General features: G+C 37.3%; 1 protein-coding gene across 6 annotated transcripts in view; it reads left to right on the forward strand.

Moving 5' to 3' along the window:
* LOC129745513 (apoptosis-resistant E3 ubiquitin protein ligase 1) overlaps nt 1–19,248 on the forward strand; it is a 78,609-nt gene extending 59,361 nt beyond the window's left edge. For 4 of the 6 annotated variants that reach the window (XM_055738620.1, XM_055738624.1, XM_055738623.1 and 1 more), the window contains 7 exons: nt 2,762–2,918; nt 14,443–15,859; nt 15,938–16,088; nt 16,154–16,767; nt 16,824–17,018; nt 17,082–17,149; nt 17,216–19,248. In XM_055738620.1, coding sequence (XP_055594595.1) covers nt 2,762–2,918; nt 14,443–15,859; nt 15,938–16,088; nt 16,154–16,767; nt 16,824–17,018; nt 17,082–17,149; nt 17,216–17,318 — 2,705 coding nt within the window. In that variant the 3' untranslated portion in view covers nt 17,319–19,248. The remainder of the gene's footprint in view (nt 1–2,761; nt 2,919–14,442; nt 15,860–15,937; nt 16,089–16,153; nt 16,768–16,823; nt 17,019–17,081; nt 17,150–17,215) is intronic. The other 2 variants (XM_055738621.1, XM_055738625.1) reach the window with 1 other exon arrangement.
* Nucleotides 19,249–19,254: the final 6 nt, after the last annotated feature.

Here is a 19,254-nt window from a genome sequence, read left to right on the forward strand (position 1 = left end):
GAAATACAAACAACACAACAGCAACGGAAAAAACCAGAGAGAGAGAGACAATACAGCACTCATAGACCACATTATAGAAACAAACCACACATTCAACATCGATAAAACAATAGTATTAGATACAAGTTTCAACAAATACACCTTAAATTTTCTCGAAATGTGCCATATTTTCAACACACCCAACACAGTTAACCAAAGAACAGATATAAACAATCTGAACTCTATTTTTGCATCTGTATTAAACATATTGAACCAACACAACTACAAGAAAACAAATCGAAAAGATGTCAAAAATATCGAAAGTCAGAACGAACCAAAAACAACGCAAGAAGAAATATTGCAAAACAGTAGTACCGCCTGAAAGTACACAACAGTGCTTTTCATAGAAAGTTTGGAGATATATTTAAATTTTGAATTTCAAATGTAAGAAATAGTACAGTTTCAAGTGATCTTTTCTAACATTACCAACTACCGTTACAGTGATTCTACACCAAATAATCCGGACAGTACGTTTTTACAAAAAACAAGTAATAAACGACAACTTTGTAAGTAGGCTTAGAAAATAGGACAATCAACACAAACAGTACACTTTAGTTTAATTATCAAAAAACCTTGTAGGATCCCTGATGAAGGTGTTAATAGACACCGAAACGTCGGAATAAAATAAACGTCGTTTATAAAGATTAATTGGACTGATTTGCCGTAAATAAAACATTTTACACAAGTTTCGGGGGCTTGTACGTCTGTTCTCTGTGATTGCAGCTATCAGGTGTTACCCTCAATTCCCCCCCCCCTAAAAAGCATGTTTGGAATTGAAAATTTGGAATCAAATGAGATTTACCTTTGCGATTTTTCCGAGGAATCAAATGAAGGTTTCTTGAAAAAAAAAACATATTACAAATATTGAGAAAATAAAGCAAGTTATAAACAATTGGGTCCTTGAGATCTGTACATTTTATAGTCTTCGATACATCAAATATATCTTTAAAGGTAAAAAGAAGCTCATTCGTTAGTTCATCAAAAAATGTTTTTAAGATGTTATTCTCAAGTGCACTTTTTATTCAATCATTGAGCCAGCAAAAGCTGTTACTTCCAAATTACGAAAAAAATACTCAGTATCAATTAGTGCAGTTGGGTTGTGCCAGCTCTGGCAAATTGGGCATTTCCGTTTGGTTTTTATTTTGTGTTTTGAGTCCTCCCTTTGAGCGACTCTAATGAAGCGATAAAATGTCAGATCTTACCCTCACCTCGCTTTTCTTCCCATATGTTTGTAGCTAGGTAAGTACCTACCTTGACTTCAAATGCTAATTAAGCGGCACAATTGAAAAAATTAACACGACAGAGAAAAACACGACAGTGTTTTTGCCGCCGCCCGTGGCGTAGAGGACAGCCTTCAAGTCTTCTAAGCCAGGGGGCGTGAGATCGAATCCCGGTCACGGCATACATAGTACGCTTTCGGTGGATTGGTGGTTTTAGCATTTGTAAGATGCTAGCCATCATATCCTCGAAAGATGTACGCTTAGAGTTAAGAAAAAAGGAATCTCTTCGAGGAAACATCATGTTTCATTGAGATCCTGTATGTGTTTGTGTTCGTTTTCGTTTTTCAAAAAAAAAAAAAACCGCAAGCCAAATTGGTAATATGTCGTTGTCGCGTGTACATAGCTGAGCTAATTCAAATGGTATTCACGAAACCCGCTGCCCATTTTTTTATGGGATATGAATAGTGTAGTGCAGCAATTTCTGTTTGCACCCGATAATTTCGATGCACTCTGAATTTGTAACGAATCGAGGGGCATGCATGCGTGCATATGTATGTATATTAACGCCAAATCAATTTAAAATATGTTCAATGGTATGAAAAATCAAAGAGTGCTTGGGAAAAACATTTGATTGTTGTTCTGCTCGATAATTGACCGTTGCTGTTAACATGTGTTGGAATTTGAAAAACAAAAAAATTACTCACAAAGTGTTGATGTTATTTGGAAAAAAAACAACTCATATGAATGATTTTCTGGTATTAAAAAAACGGACAGGGTCATCCAAAAACTGGTCAGTCTAGCGCAAAACTATCGATAGCCTTCGGATCGCATTCTGCCTATTTGGCACTCTGCGTGGAACGAAGCAAATTTTATCGGCCTGCTTGGATTGTCTTTCTTTGATCCACTCTGCAGCAGTTGGTAGGTAGAAGCTCGGTATTTCCCGACGATGAAATCAGGAAAACGGAGTAGGTTTGCTTGCTGTGTCCTGATTTGCTCCATCGAAGAATGATGCTGACGGCGAAATTTTACTAAGGCAGGCACCCACATAGCGTGTGAGTATGTAGGCGATGCGCCAATTGAATCGATGCCAGAAAATTGGGCATTTCTACGGAGAAAACGGAATTGGTCCAGTAGAGATTACGGAACAATTTGTTGTCTGGAGCGATGCGGAGCCTTTTTGACAGACTGCCAAACTGTCATCGCTTTGCAATTATTGAAGCAGGGGATTTGAAAGGGTTTTTTTTATCGGTGGCTTAAAGCTTTGGCACGATGTTGAGTACACCTTCAGAAAAATAAAGGTCAATGTCGATGAAAACCATAGGATGAGGGAAAAATTCGTAGATCAAAGTAAGCTTTAGGATTTAGGGAGCATTTCTTTGTTTGTTGGAAGCACGTGTTTGGGGACTAAAATTGTGTTTTGATCGACCAGAAGGATTTATAACAATTTTTAATTACATAATCCATTCAAATTAAATCATTCCCCTTCTCTTGCTCTTTTCCAGGCATATCGTCACTGTCTAGCTGCGGAGATCCGGAACGACTTCCAGAGCTGCCTCCAGGCGACGAGCAGCGCCTCCAAAGGGCAGCACTTAATCTCCAGCAGAAGCTCATCCTCCGAGAATGGCTCAAGGAACATCGCCTGCAGCATCACTATTCCAGGTAGGAGCCTCCCCAGTAGTCCCAAATTTCTAACAATTAAGCTCAATACCAATAGTTGGCGGGATTAGCACTTCCTCCCCCATTAGGAAACAATCAATCAATCTTCGGCTCCCGTCGCCCATGACTAAGTAAGAGCCAACGATGAGTATGCAAATGAAATAATAAAACCAACTTCCCCGACTCACCCAACAAAACTCCAACGGACAGAAGAACAAGAAGACTAAATTGCTCACTCATTGTGCCTCCTTCTGTTTCGTCAAATCGTCGCTAGAACAATAGAACAGTTTCCTTCCTTGGCTTCCAGGAATGCCTTCCATACTGCACCAAAACAATGTAACGTTGTGCCAAGAACAAAAACAAAAACGGAAAAAGCTGCCAAGAGAAGAAAAAAAGACCCCACACAAAAGCCCTCTCACAAAGTCGGAAGTCGTTCGGTTTTGTAACCTCGGAGCACATTTTTAGTCCGCCCCACGGCATGTTGTAAGCGATAAAGTGTGTGCGGGAAGGTTGAGTTGAGGTTAGGTTAAACTGGCTGCAAACGCCGACCTCATTGCGAAATGAATGAGCTATTTGGGCAAAAATGTAGATTATTCCAACAATTTTCCTTTTCATTCACCTACGACGACGACGACCATCGCCGGGTGGAAGTCCTAGTGACAAAGTACCATAATCTACCTTCTCCGGTTGGGAGAACCCGAAGGACTCCATAAGTTCTCTGCAGCGACTCGACCCAATCACGACAAATGTCACGGACGTCCGGTTTGAAACAGGTGTAAGACTTACGAAGTTCGTGTAGATTGTCCGGATGATAAAAATCAGATAAAGTATTTTTCATTTCTGGATTCAATTCAAATTTTTCGTGTAAAACACCATTCATTAGATTTTTGAAATTACAATGCAACATTAAATTATAAATACATCCTTTTTGAATATTACTTACGGTTAACAAATACACATCTGAAGAAAACGACCCGATCAAAATAGTATAACAAAATCATTTCAAATTAAGATATCAATTCTGATAAAAATGACAAAAATTACAAAAAATGACAAAAATGACAAAAATGGCAAAAATGACAAAAATGACAAAAATGACAAAAATGACAAAAATGACAAAAATGACAAAAATGACAAAAATGACAAAAATGACAAAAATGACAAAAATGACAAAAATGACAAAAATGACAAAAATGACAAAAATGACAAAAATGACAAAAATGACAAAAATGACAAAAATGACAAAAATGACAAAAATGACAAAAATGACAAAAATGACAAAAATGACGAAAATGACAAAAATGACAAAAATGACAAAAATGACAAAAATGACAAAAATGACAAAAATGACAAAAATGACAAAAATGACAAAAATGACAAAAATGACAAAAATGACAAAAATGACAAAAATGACAAAAATGACAAAAATGACAAAAATGACAAAAATGACAAAAATGACAAAAATGACAAAAATGACAAAAATGACAAAAATGACAAAAATGACAAAAATGACAAAAATGACAAAAATGACAAAAATGACAAAAATGACAAAAATGACAAAAATGACAAAAATGACAAAAATGACAAAAATGACAAAAATGACAAAAATGACAAAAATGACAAAAATGACAAAAATGACAAAAATGACAAAAATGACAAAAATGACAAAAATGACAAAAATGACAAAAATGACAAAAATGACAAAAATGACAAAAATGACAAAAATGACAAAAATGACAAAAATGACAAAAATGACAAAAATGACAAAAATGACAAAAATGACAAAAATGACAAAAATGACAAAAATGACAAAAATGACAAAAATGACAAAAATGACAAAAATGACAAAAATGACAAAAATGACAAAAATGACAAAAATGACAAAAATGACAAAAATGACAAAAATGACAAAAATGACAAAAATGACAAAAATGACAAAAATGACAAAAATGACAAAAATGACAAAAATGACAAAAATGACAAAAATGACAAAAATGACAAAAATGACAAAAATGACAAAAATGACAAAAATGACAAAAATGACAAAAATGACAAAAATGACAAAAATGACAAAAATGACAAAAATGACAAAAATGACAAAAATGACAAAAATGACAAAAATGACAAAAATGACAAAAATGACAAAAATGACAAAAATGACAAAAATGACAAAAATGACAAAAATGACAAAAATGACAAAAATGACAAAAATGACAAAAATGACAAAAATGACAAAAATGACAAAAATGACAAAAATGACAAAAATGACAAAAATGACAAAAATGACAAAAATGACAAAAATGACAAAAATGACAAAAATGACAAAAATGACAAAAATGACAAAAATGACAAAAATGACAAAAATGACAAAAATGACAAAAATGACAAAAATGACAAAAATGACAAAAATGACAAAAATGACAAAAATGACAAAAATGACAAAAATGACAAAAATGACAAAAATGACAAAAATGACAAAAATGACAAAAATGACAAAAATGACAAAAATGACAAAAATGACAAAAATGACAAAAATGACAAAAATGACAAAAATGACAAAAATGACAAAAATGACAAAAATGACAAAAATGACAAAAATGACAAAAAAAAACAAAAATGACAAAAATGACAAAAATGACAAAAATGACAAAAATGACAAAAATGACAAAAATGACAAAAATGACAAAAATGACAAAAATGACAAAAATGACAAAAATGACAAAAATGACAAAAATGACAAAAATGACAAAAATGACAAAAATGACAAAAATGACAAAAATTACAAAAATGACAAAAATGACAAAAATGACAAAAATGACAAAAATGACAAACATGACAAAAATTACAAAAACGATAAAAATGACAACAATGGCTTCAGTCTTTTTTCAATAATATCCGTGCAACTTGGTCGGACCGGACTTTTTCAAATTTTTAATTAAATATCCGGGCAAAACCGGATAAAATCGGGAAATCTGGCAACTTTGCTTAAGAACCAATCTTACCTTGGCACGAAGGAAAACTGAACTGAAAACTGAAGCTCACGATTCACTGCTTTTTAAGTTAAAATGGTAACAATAACACACAGCAGAAATCAGCTGTTTAAACCTTTTCCGGATTGAGCAGGGTAGTATCAAAATCGTGCTCAGATATAATGAAACACCCTAAAAATCATAAAAATGGTCAGAAATACACCAATTGATAAATTATCTCAAATTACCGGAATGACCGAAATACATATATTCGGTCTTCCGCTCATTCAGATTGACGTCCACTTGTCTATGTGTGAAGTGTATAAGAAAAGTATTATTAAAAAAATCACGAGATAGTTTTAAATTATAATTTTGTTAAACACTTCTTATCGGGTATTGTGCATTTCGCTGCCCAACCGGTAATTGTTTTTGTTTGAAGAGCTCCTTTTTTTCTACTACCACGACACAATATATTTCATTCGCTGCTCCCTTGCCTACTTATCTTTTCCCAAGCCCAACCCATCCACGATAAATGTTCTCGAATAGGTTCACCTAAAGACCATTCAAGCAGGCAGCACAATCAATGTGTTTACGACAATCTGACTGGCGGCGTGGGTGGCCTACTGAGACACCTCTTTTGTCCAGTGCCAGTGTTGGCAAACCGATGAGCTTGAACTTTGCGACACGTGGTTGCCCTTCCCTACTTGATTTTCGCATTACCAAACGGATGCCAAGCCTACTAGGATTTTTACTACTGCACTACTTACCGACTACGACTAGGGATCAGTCGATTTATACAGCAAGGTACATTTTTTCAAAGACTGTACCTATCTATTAGGTTATTCACAAACGAACTGGAGCAGTGCAATTATTTTTATCACGTGTCTTTCTCGTTCATTTTTCCTTGGAACGGCAATAATAACAATAGCACTATACAGTGAAGTGAGCTCGGTTTATGATAAAAATTTGATATATTGCAGCGGGTCACACTGAGGGGTTGATGTTGGTTGGATGAAAATGCCGAAGACCTCCTCAGTCAGCAAGGCTGAGTAAATGCTAGGAGGAGTTTGAGGTTGAAGAAACACAATCGGTACGCCACACACAAGGCTCATATCCCTGTAAATTGTTCCTACCTGGTAATTTTAACTGCCTGAAGCCGCATGCCGCCATCATTCATGTCTTTTGGCGAAAGTTGCCTACGACTGTAATAAAGCTCCCCACTGAAATGTGCTACAGATGCAATTGTGGCTAGAGAAAAAGCGCAGTCGGAGCATTAATTATTGATAAAACGTTGCCTGGTGCTAGGTGCTAGGTCAGGGCAACAAAAGATTGAAATAAAATAAAACTTTTAAGGTCATAAATTTGAAATTTTTTAAGAATCAAAAATCTAGTTACTGTTCCGTTGCAGGAAACGGATTGCTAAAATGTTGGCAAAAAAAACGGTCATCGACAACAGTCCAAAGTTTTAGTAACTTCAATGATATCAATAGGGATAACCTTTTTGATTCTTGGATTTACAACAAGTGAGTAGTAAAATTACATTTACTACTCATCTTAACTCGGCCTGGCCCACTGTGCACTATTGGACGCAGAGACAACTGGAACATATTTAGGGAGGAAGAAACGTGGGCAACGCTACCATACGTTTCCATCATTATAAAATGTATGAAATATTCACGTTGGAAGCACATTTGCTAAAATTTACTGTGCTTTTTTTTATGTTGGCCCTTGTGAGTTCGTCCTTCTGTGGGTGAAAATGAGGTTTTTCTGCATAGAAATCCCGAACAATGCAGTATAAATTGAATCAATTGATAAATTGTACTGCAATTAATAGTTCAGATACCGGTTTTTCGATAGCAACTTACTATAAGCACAGAGAACAGACATACAAGCTAGCCCACGAAAGTTGTGTAAAAATCCCAACACCCTTTTTGAACCATTTTTGTTTTTTGGCTGGCCTATTCAGAAGGAGTTTCAACGAAGGTCCATGGAGTTCAACAGTGTCAACGCAGTCGAATTGCGACACAAGTTGACAAAGTTTGATATTGAACTAGTGTTCACTAGCTCTAATAATCAACTGAAATCCATCTTAGGATCGAAAAAAGATCCAGTGGAGCTCCTTCATAGATCTGGTGTGTACAAAATCAGTTGTTCCGACTGTGATAAGGATAAGGAAAGGAAGTTGATTGATAGATTCGAGGAACACATGGCTATAACTAGATCTGACCCAAAGAAGAAAATTCTTCCTTCACAGAATCCTAGATCTGCAGTAGCTTTACACATGTGTGAATCTGGTCACTCTATTGATCGAGGAAATGTCTCGCTGATCCGGTCTTTGAATAGTAATTCGCTTAAATTGGATGTTGCTGAAAGCATTGAAATCTTCAATGAAAAATCAGTCAGACACCGGACCAGGACACACTTGGTTGTTCAAATTCTTAGGTAAAAAGAAATACAATAATTTACCTGAAAATGCCCAAAAACGGGTAGAAAATTATAATTTAGCACTACCAGAAAACACCCAGAATAGGGTAGGTAGACCCAAAAAACAGACAACGGCACAACTGCCGAGCTTTCGGAGGTTTTTGCTACCTACACAGCAAAAATAATTCGTGTAATCTTAGATCGGAAACGATGCACGAAAACGGAACATGGTTTTTGATCTAAAATTCTATCACGGCGTGTAAATTTAGATTGAAAGCGATGCACGAAAATCAAACGGCTTATTGTCGTGTAAAAATACACAGTGATGTAAAATTTTAGAATTCATTCTGGATATTTGCTATTTTTAGTTAATATTCTGGTTTCAAATATTAAAAGCCTTATGAAAAATACAAAGATACAATCAATATTTTTATTGAACATTTATTTTGAAACAAAGCACTTACAGACAGTAAAATAATTTTTTTCAACACATAATGGGCAGCGCCGGAAGTGGCATCAAACGTTGACAAAGATGTCCACCCTGGTCAGTGTAACCAGTCGTATTGTTGGGAGGATTTCTGTTCCGGACAATCCGGATCCAAACTATTTAATTTCGACATATTGAGTTTTTTCCCTTTATTTCACTTCATTTACCTTCATCCGTTCGGAATTCCATTGCATTTTCGGGCTTGCAAATCTTGCTCGTACGGTGCCTGTGTGGAGCTTCAAAGTTGAAACCTCAGGGATCTTACGGCAGAGGCTGGGACTTGAGTTCCCATTTTCGACAGACTTTCACTTTTTAATTTCACTATCATCACCTCGAATGAATACAAATAGAGTATGGTGGGGTAAAAGTACGACCTTAGTGCCATTCTATTTTTAGAAAATTTTGCAGTTGTTTTTCTAAAAAACCAAGAACATCATTGGATTTCTTAGACTTTTATCTCTCTTCTAAAAAATTACGAAGATAATCGATCAACGCATTTGATAGCAGTAGTGAAAAAAAATGCCTAACTGCTATCGAAACGTACTCTTACCCCACCTCTGGGGCAAAAGTTCGAGTGATGTGGGGTAAATGTACGACCATTCAGAATTCTACAATTTTGCATGAAGTCAAGAGGAAAATTATTTAATATCAATCTTTGCTTACTTCTGTGTTCGCTTCTGATACCTATCCTATACATGGGTAAACAACCTGCGTGGATTTGGAGTTCTTCACTAATTGTCTAAATTCAACAGGTTTACGAAATCCAGTTCTCATCGTATTTGAGCGGTTTTCCGCGCGAGTAAGTCTTTATAGAAACAAAAATATGCGCTGTTGTTCCCAGTGAATTTTAGAAAAAAGTGAAAACTTTCCGTTCAGATTTACTTAAGTAGACCTTGTATATCATTCGTACTTTTGCCCCATTTGCAGTTCGCACTTTTGCCCCTTCAAGGTTTCTTGTGATTCACAGTTAATTGTGCAAAACAGAGACATATAAATTAAATTCTTTCTTCGGCATTTGCTAGTGGTTGAAAACAACTAAACAGACACATTAAGACTTTCATTGAAAGCCAGAATTTTGATTGCTCAAACATGTTTGCCGTTAATTTAAATATTACATCATTTGGGCAAAAAAGTTGCTTTACCTCATTTTTCGGAGTATTTTAAAATTTTCCAAATAAAATTTTTGTCTGGATGAAGGCAGTCCAAATCACTAGCAATCCACGCCAGAGTTTTTAATTTTTCTGTTCTCGGTTTGTGATTATCTCAAAACGTAATTTTACCCGAATCGTACTTTTACCCCACCTTACTCTAAACTTAAGCCGCGAAAGAAAGGAAAACAAAGGATCTGTCATTATTTACATCGTTTTTTATGTAAAATTATCTCCCAACATTGGTTTCTAGATCAGGCAGTCTAAATTTATTGCATGGAGTTTAATTTTACTTTTTATTTGAAAGCGAGGAAAAATAGACCAAAAATAGTTTGAAATTACATCGTTTTTAATTACACATGGGGAAAAAATAGATGCCACACATTTAAGATTGCGTATACTTTTAGAAATTTTTTGCTGTGTAGTAGTAGCTTACCTAACTCGGACAATATAAGGGAGGGAAACGATACACACTCATCAATCGAAAACGTTCACTGAAGAAGGTAGTTACCGTGGTTGAATTAAAAGGAATCTTTCGATTGCTTTGATTCATCAGTTCAAAGTAGCAAGCGGCGGCCGTAGACTAAATGCATCGTTGTATAAGCTCCACATCCTACGCTTACAATCTAGTTTACGCAGTAACCCGCGAAGTTTTTGGACTTTCATAAACGCAAAACGTAGATCGAGCTGTTTACCTACTTCCGTTTTCTACAATGATGCTGTCGGTAACTCCCCAGATACCTGTTGCAACTTATTTGCAGAGCATTTCAAGTCAGTTTTTCTGAACACCGTTTCATCCGAAAGAGAGTGCAGTGAAGCCATCAATCATGTACCTGTCGATGTTTTTGACTTGAATACTTTTGAAATTAATCAAGATCTTATTGAGCGCTCTGTGAAAAAGCTTAAAAGCTCATTTGCTCCTGGACCTGATGGGATTCCAGCTGTTATCTATCGTCGCTGCATCGAAGCTCTTTCCTTGCCTCTGGCTAAAATCTACAACAGATCATTCCAGCAAAGAAAATTTCCAGACAAATGGAAAAATTCGTTTATGTTTCCGGTGTACAAACATGGCGATCGTCGAGACGTTAAGCAATATCGTGGTATTACCAGTTTGTCTGCAGGGTCTAAGCTCTTTGAAATAATTGTTGGTCAAGCCCTTTTACGCGCTTCATCGTAGTACATCGCACCTGAACAGTATGGTTTCATGCCTGGTAGATCGGTGAGTACTAACCTCATAGAATACACGTCGTTTTGCCTCAACCAGTTGGAAAATAAAAAACAAGTCGATGCGGTGTATACAGATATCAAAGCCGCTTTTGACGCGATTGACCATAAGATTTTGCTCGCTGAGCTTGGCATTCATGACAACATGATTTCTTGGCTGAAATCCTTTCTTACCGAGCGCTGCACAAGGATCAAGTACGGCACTAGCATTTCATATCCTTTTACCAATCGATCTGGCGTCCCTCAAGGGAGTAATTTGGGGCCATTATTATTTGCGCTATTTTCTAACGATTTGATTACAAGCCTAGAAGACGGAAAGAAAATTGGTTACGCTGATGACCTTAAAATATTTCTGCCAGTGGAATGTACTGCTGATTGCATTCGCCTCCAATCTCTGCTGAACCACTTTGGTGAATGGTGTAGACAGATCAAACTTACAGTCAGTGTTCCAATAGAATGCACCGAGGATTGTGCCCAGCTCCAATCGCTGCTCGATCGGTTTAGTGAATGGTGTAGATTGAATAAGTTATCGGTTAGTATCCCTAAAAGCTATGTAATAACCTTCCATCGAAAAAAAATCACCCATTCTACACGACTATACAGTGAGCGAAATAAGAATAGCACCACTATGTGTTTTGCTTGTTAAAATATGAATGATTGAAAATTACGAAAATTTTCTTCCACAAATTGTTCTGAATTGCTTAACGAATAAATCAAGCATAAGTTTACTGTTTTTGGACTTAGCTATTGGCGTTGAGGACCAAAAATGTGAAAAAAAAGGTGCGAAATAAGAATAGAACCACTTGAGTTTTTCAAACAAAAACAAGATTATTTTTAAAAATTTACTTTGTAAAAGTGAATAATAATGCTTCTACGAGTTATTTGAATAGATAACTGCATTTTTGGAGTTTTCCAGAATTCCAAAGGATTTCAAAGGTTTTAAAATGGGGGTTTTAAGAGATGCTCCTCTAGCGTTAAGGAATTAAATATTTGAGTTGTAATTCTTTATAAAATTACTAACTTTCTTCATTAAAATGACGTGAAATGATGAAACAAACATTCGGGGTTAATTTTTAATCAGAAAAAAAGGTTGGAAATAAAAAACATTGATTTTGTTCAGTAAACCATACTTTTTTCCAGTTTCAAGTCGTAGATGGCAGCACTATCTTGCATTTTTTTTCACTATCTTGCAGTTAACACCAAATTTTGTCTCATTATTGATTTTCCAGGTTTATTTAGGCCCATATTCATCATTTTGAGGTATTTTCTTATTACAGTTTTGTGGAAGTTCACGCTGCAGAAAGCTTTTCCGGATTTGCAAAAGAATCACCAGCATAAAAATGTACAACCGCTAAAATTCCTGCTCATTTCAACTTCCAATTCAATTGCAAATCATACCAATAATACTGCTAGCCGTCTGGTCCATCAAGCTGCATCCCAAAGAAATTTTATTCTGAAAATCGGTCCAAAAAATTCACTTTTAGTGACCTTGATGCAATTCTATTTTTTTTTGGATTTAGTGATCTTAGAATTTCGAAAGCGTTCACACGGTACATGTATTTATTTCTTGACCAAAATCGTCCAGCACTCCTTAATCAATCCCAGATATTCGAAAATGGGCATGAATTTGGTTTAATGGCAAGATAGTGCTGCCATCTATGACTTAAAACTAGAGAAATAGTGTTTGATTATTAAAAAACATTAGTATTTTTGAATTCCAACCTGCTTTTTGGATTCAAACTAAGCCTCAAATCTATGTTTCATCATTTTGCATCATACTTATGAATGTTAATGAAGAAATCAAGCAGTTTGATAAAGTTTTATAGCTCAAATATCTATTTCCTTAACTCTAGAGGAGCATCTCTTATAACCCCCATTTTAAAACTTTTGAAATCCTTTGGAATTCTGGGAAACTCCTAAAATGCAGTTATCTATTCAAATAACTCGTAGAAGCATTATTATTCACTTTTACAAAGTAAATTTTTAAAAATAATCTTGTTTTTGTTGGAAAAACTCAAGTGGTTCTATTCTTATTTCGCACCCCTTTTTCACATTTTTGGTCCTCAACGTCAATTGCTTCGTCCAAAAAAAGTAAACTTATGCTAGATTTATCCGTTAAGCAATTCAGAACAATCTGTGGAATAAAATTTTCGTAATTTTCAATCATTCATATTTTAACAAGCAAAACACATAGTGGTGCTATTCTTATTTCGCTCACTGTAGCATCGATCATCAGCATCTTAAAAGGGTATTGGAAGTTGACGATCTAGGTGTTACCCTTGATGCACAGCTCACGTTCAACAGCCATCGAACAAACGTTATAAATAAAGCCAATCGAAAACTTGTTTTCATTTCAAAAATAGCACGAGAATTTACTGATCCGCTGTGCTTGAAGTCGCTAGTCGCTAGTATCGGCAGCCAATTTTTGAAAAGGGTCGTTGAAGTGAATGGTCTTGGCGTGATCCTCGATGCGCAGCTTACTTTTAACAGTCAACGCTCTTCAGTTATCAACAAAGCGAATCGTCAGCTCGGCTTCATCACCAAAGTGTCACGTGAATTCATTTGTGCTTGAAATCACTGTACTGCGCCCTCGTCAGATCTATAACTGAGCATGCTGCTGTAGTTTGGGCTCCGTATCAACTAAGTTAGATTTTGAGGATTGAACGTGTACAGAAGCGGTTTGTCAGATTCGCCTTGCGACACCTGCCTTGGCGTCATCCCGAATATCTTCCAGTATATTCAGATCGGTGTCAGCTTTTGGGTCTCGAAACCCACGAATGTCGCCGAAAGACTCAACAGGCTCCTTTCGTTGTTAAGATTATAAATGGAGAAGTTCAATCGCCAAATCTTCTAAGGATGATAAACCTCAGTGCCCCATCGAGAACTCTGCGATATAATTCGTTGCTGTCACATCAAATCCACCGAACATCGTATGGCTACAATGAGCCACTCAGTGCAATGATGCGTATGTTTCAGGATGCTGAGCACCTGCATCAGTTCGAAGAATCATCCAGCCAATTTATTCGTCGAATTCGTCAGTCCAAATTGTTTCACTAATTTGATTGTAACTAAACCTTTTCATTTAAAAATTTATGTTCGATGAATTCAATTATAATAAATAAATAAATAAATGTTAAGCTTCTATTTATGTACATGCGCACCATATGCGTTTTCAAAAAATCTATGTTTTCCGGCCATATGCAGTGTCCAACCATAGACAAAATTCCCTTAGAACTCTAATCACTATAAAAATCTTCATTTTTCTCTCTTTTCAGGTTGGTTTCCATCGAGGTCACTTCACTGGAAGATGTCTACTGGTTGGAGGATTCCCGAGCCAGTCAAATCTTGGGCAAGGATTCGTCCATATGGTCCCAGGCCCGGCAAAAGCTGCCCACATCCAAGGCGAACTTGGAAGCCCTCAAAGCCGACCTGTGGTCTACGGTCGTCAAATCCAGCCAACATCAGGACGCCTGGACATGGGGTGGGATGCTGGTTGTGTCGGTCTCGGTGGCCGGTCTGGTAACCCTGGCGGCAATGACCCAACCTTCTTTGGCTCCCGAAGCACGACATTCACTGCTGCAATACGTCACCGGAAAGTATCTGCTTCCGGCTAACTGTAAGGTTCACTGGGACTGGCAGGATCCAGCAATCGTCGGTGGAACCATGTGCTTTACCGTACGTTTTCATCAGCGGAATGGCCAAGCCTATCCCATCTGTGATACCGATCAATTCTTTGTCGAGGTCACCGAAGGCAATCGGAAGATTATCACCATCAGTGAACTTGGTTCTCCGACAGATCCAAATAATGCCAACATTGCCAAGATCAAGTTTACGGTTCGAACTGCCGGTCAGTACAAAATCTCTGTTATGATTGGATCCAGTCACATTGCCGGGTCACCCTTTCTCAAAACATTTATCCCTGGCCCTATGGACGCCCGAAGATCACGACTGATTCGTCCAGCCAGTACGGTTGTTTGCTGTGCCGGTGCTCCAACATTCTTGCACATTGAACCCCGTGATGAACATGGCAACACTTGTCAGTTCACCACTGAATGTGATCCCATAAAGGGGTACAACATCGAAATATTTGATCTACATGGCAACCCTAGTGATAAGCATTGCAATGCAATTACGCTGTCGTACGACAAAGTCAACGCCCGGATCAGCCTCACAGCGCTCTTCCCTGAACCAGTCTGCCTTCGGGCGGTCATAAGCTATGCCAACCACCAGATCCCGAACGGAGATTTCGATATCATTGTTCTGAGCAGCAGTGATACGACCTTAGTACATAAGAATATTGCTTCCAGGAAGCACAACATTTGCTATGAAGCCAAACTTTTTGGAATCTTTGGTCAGCAAAAATGGTCCAAACCTCGCAAGGTGCTATGCTACGTGGGCCCCAAGCAGGTCACGATCAAAGAAATGATCCTGAAAATCATTCCCAAACGGATTGCCACTTTTCGGCTTTGCCCGTCAACAAAGTTCCAGTTTCTGCCACCGTCCAACATTCAGCTGAACAACAACCACGGGGCCATCTTCATCATCGACGATGGCTGCCAGCCCAAGATCGAGCTGGCCTCCAAGGATCGCAACGTGATTGCGGCCACCTTCACACACTTCCTGCTCAAGAACATTGGCGGATCGGAAACGTTCAAGGACAAGCAGGACTTTTTCTACCACGAAGTAAGACTAGTACGCTCGTTTCCAAATGTTCAAGAACAAAACGACACCTAACCTAACTTTTTCTTCTTTTTTCATTCAACTTTTCAGGTACGAAAATTCCATTCCAACTACTACCATGAGAAGATTTCCCTCAAGGTGCAGCGGGACAAGATTCTCGAGTCCAGCATGAAGGCCACCAAACATTTCTCGGTTTCCGATTGGTGTGGCAACTTTGAGGTTACATTCCAGGGTGAACAAGGTAAGTTGATAAACCTTAAGCTCAATCGAAAAACCTTATAATACAATCCCATTTTCTCACTATAGGTATCGATTGGGGTGGCCTTCGGCGGGAGTGGTTCGAGTTGATCTGCAGTGCCCTGTTCGATCCTCGCGGTGGGCTGTTCTGTACATTCCACGACAAACGGCAAGCCCTGGTTCACCCGAACCCAAACCGACCGGCTCAGCTCAAGCTGAAGTATTTCGAGTTTGCCGGGAAAGTCGTAGGAAAGTGTCTCTATGAAAGTGCACTCGGAGGAACCTACCGGCAGTTGGTGCGAGCTCGTTTCTCCCGATCGTTCCTAGCTCAACTGATCGGTCTGCGAGTGCACTATAAATACTTCGAACAGGACGACCCGGATCTTTATCTTTCCAAAATTAAGTACATTCTGGACACCGATCTGGATGCTAGCGATAATCTAGAGCTGTACTTTGTCGAGGAAATCTACGACACCAGTGGACAGCTGGTCAAGACTATCGAGCTGATCCCGAACGGGGCCAAAACTAGGGTCACCAATGCGACCAAAAACCAGTATTTGGATGCCTTGGCACAGCAGCGACTATGCAATAGTGTACGTGAAGAGGTCGACAGCTTTCTAAAAGGACTGAACGGAATCATTCCGGACAATCTACTCAGCATTTTCGACGAGAATGAACTGGAGGTTAGGTGCCATTTTTTAATAGAACTACAACATTTCTAAACCTCCTTATTTCACAGCTACTCCTTTGTGGAACTGGTGAATATTCTATTGCCGATTTCCGAGCCAACCACATAATCAATGGAGGATCGCCCGAGTTTCGAAGAGTTCTGGGCTGGTTTTGGGCTGCCGTCGGTAACTTTTCCCAAACCGAAATGGCTCGATTGCTTCAATTCACCACGGGTTGTTCACAGCTTCCTCCTGGCGGGTTTCAGGTTGATTTCTGATGAGTTGTTATATCAATAGACATATTTAATGATATATTTTGTACTTTTTAGGAATTGAACCCACGGTTCCAAATCACTGCAGCTCCAACGTTTGGTAATCTTCCTACTGCTCATACGTGGTAAGTAAAGTGATAAAAAATAAACCTTATTGGGAGTAGTTCATAGTGAAAGTTTCCTGTTTTCAGCTTCAATCAGCTCTGCCTGCCAGATTACGAGAGTTACGAGCACTTTGAGCGGGCCTTGATGTTTGCCATCAGCGAGGGAACCGAAGGATTCGGAATGGTCTAAAATTCATCGATAGAAAACGAGTAACACCAAAATCTAAAAGGAAAAAACCTTTAAATGCATTATAATTGCAACAGCAACAATAGTCCTGAAGTCCAATGCACAAATGTGAAATCAAATGACCAAAACCACAAACCACATATTGTCAATTCTCTGACATGAATAATACAGATCGTAATCGAAAAACACAAACATATACTTGACAAAACATTGATAGTTGATTTCAGAATATTTCAACCTAATAATTTATTCTTAACAGAAAATTAAAGTGCAGTTCAGCCGCCTAGTTCCGTAGAACAAGTTCAACAGATTGAAACCAAACCTGTTTATTCGGTGCAATTGATTCCTGTAAATCGCTTTTGCAATAATAGCAGTTTTAAATTTATGATAGAATCAACAAAATCTTTCTTGATGCGCGCATTTACACTTTTAGAGTTTCATCGCAGAATCAAGTCAACAGCAATCGGTCCACACTTTCCATAAACAATATTGGTGCCAAAAGCAAACTCATTCGAAAGGTGCAAGTTAGTTGGTCAATTCATCCCACGTAGCGGCCGTTCCTCCCTTCATTTACTCCAAATAATAGTGCCAAAACATCACCCTCATACTATCCTTTCCACGACCAGATAGGTCTTGTCCAAGAAATGTCATTTGGGAAACAATATTTCAAAATGCGCCTTAAAAATCTACTAAAGAAATAGAAAAAAAGCAGAGTTACAAATCTTTTTAAGAGATTTAGCCGATAATTAATAAATTGAAGAGAGAAAATCTCGTAAAGGCATAATTTAAAACATAATAATTCAAGGTAGCAAAAATAAGTAACAAATTTGTGATTTGTAGTTCTGTAAGCGTTAATTGGAATATACCAAACATTAAAATTAATATTATAAAACTCATTTCCAAACACACATAAACACAAAACACATAATCATCGCTCACACGAAACGTATCAGACAGAAAAACAAAACCGCAAGCAAACATTTCACTGAATATCTCCATCAATCGATGAGTTTAGAGGAAATCGGAAGTAAAAAGCTTTAGCAAAGAGGCGGAAGATAGGTAAACGAAAGCTGGGGAAAGAGAGTAAAAAAGAAATATTACAGATCATTCCATGTCAAGCAAAGATTTCAAGCCGACGGAAGGGGACGGAATACAAAACCAAGCACAACATTGTAGAATTATAAGTATAAAAAGTACGGAAGAATCTGACACAAAAACTCTGATTCTGTGATAGTTCAAAAAGAAAACCAAAATAAACTTAAACTAAGAGATAAAACCGATAAGAAATTATGGATGGTTCTTATTTCGTCGTAGGTTCAATAATAAAAGAAATTATGAGCATTTTATCAACAGTTATAGTTTTTACTAAAAATAAGAAAACCAATGTCGAGAGACGCAACATTACTTCTTTCATTTTTTATATCCTGCAGCTAAACTATTCATGTATCCAATCGCGTCAAAGTTGTTCTCTACAGTTTCCAACTCAATCGGAATCCACTTTTACCAGTTGATTTTTCAAGCCAAAAGCTCGTCACAAGTTATAGCAACTGAGCTTTTCATTCATACTTTGCGTGCTATAATACTGGAGATAGGAAAACTCGAAGTACCGATGTGAAAAAATGAAAGCAAATCACCCTGGGTGACAACATCTAAACAAATGCAGTTATTTATTCACGCGAAGGTTACTTTCGCTTTGATTCAAACCGGATTAAAAATTCTTCAACAAAACTAGCATGAAAAAAAATAGATTTCCACAGTTGAACCAAATCAAAATGCGTAGTAATAAGAAAAAAATATTACACCAATAAATTGTAATTGGATTCGAAAAATGTGGTTGCAAAACGATATTTGCTAAAATAACCTTGGGATAGAAAATTCGACAAATGAATAAATATATTAATAAATATACCTTCATTAAGTAGAACAAACACTAGATCAG

The sequence above is a fragment of the Uranotaenia lowii genome, chromosome 2, assembly GCF_029784155.1.
Source record: "Uranotaenia lowii strain MFRU-FL chromosome 2, ASM2978415v1, whole genome shotgun sequence".
NCBI lineage: Eukaryota > Metazoa > Arthropoda > Insecta > Diptera > Culicidae > Uranotaenia > Uranotaenia lowii.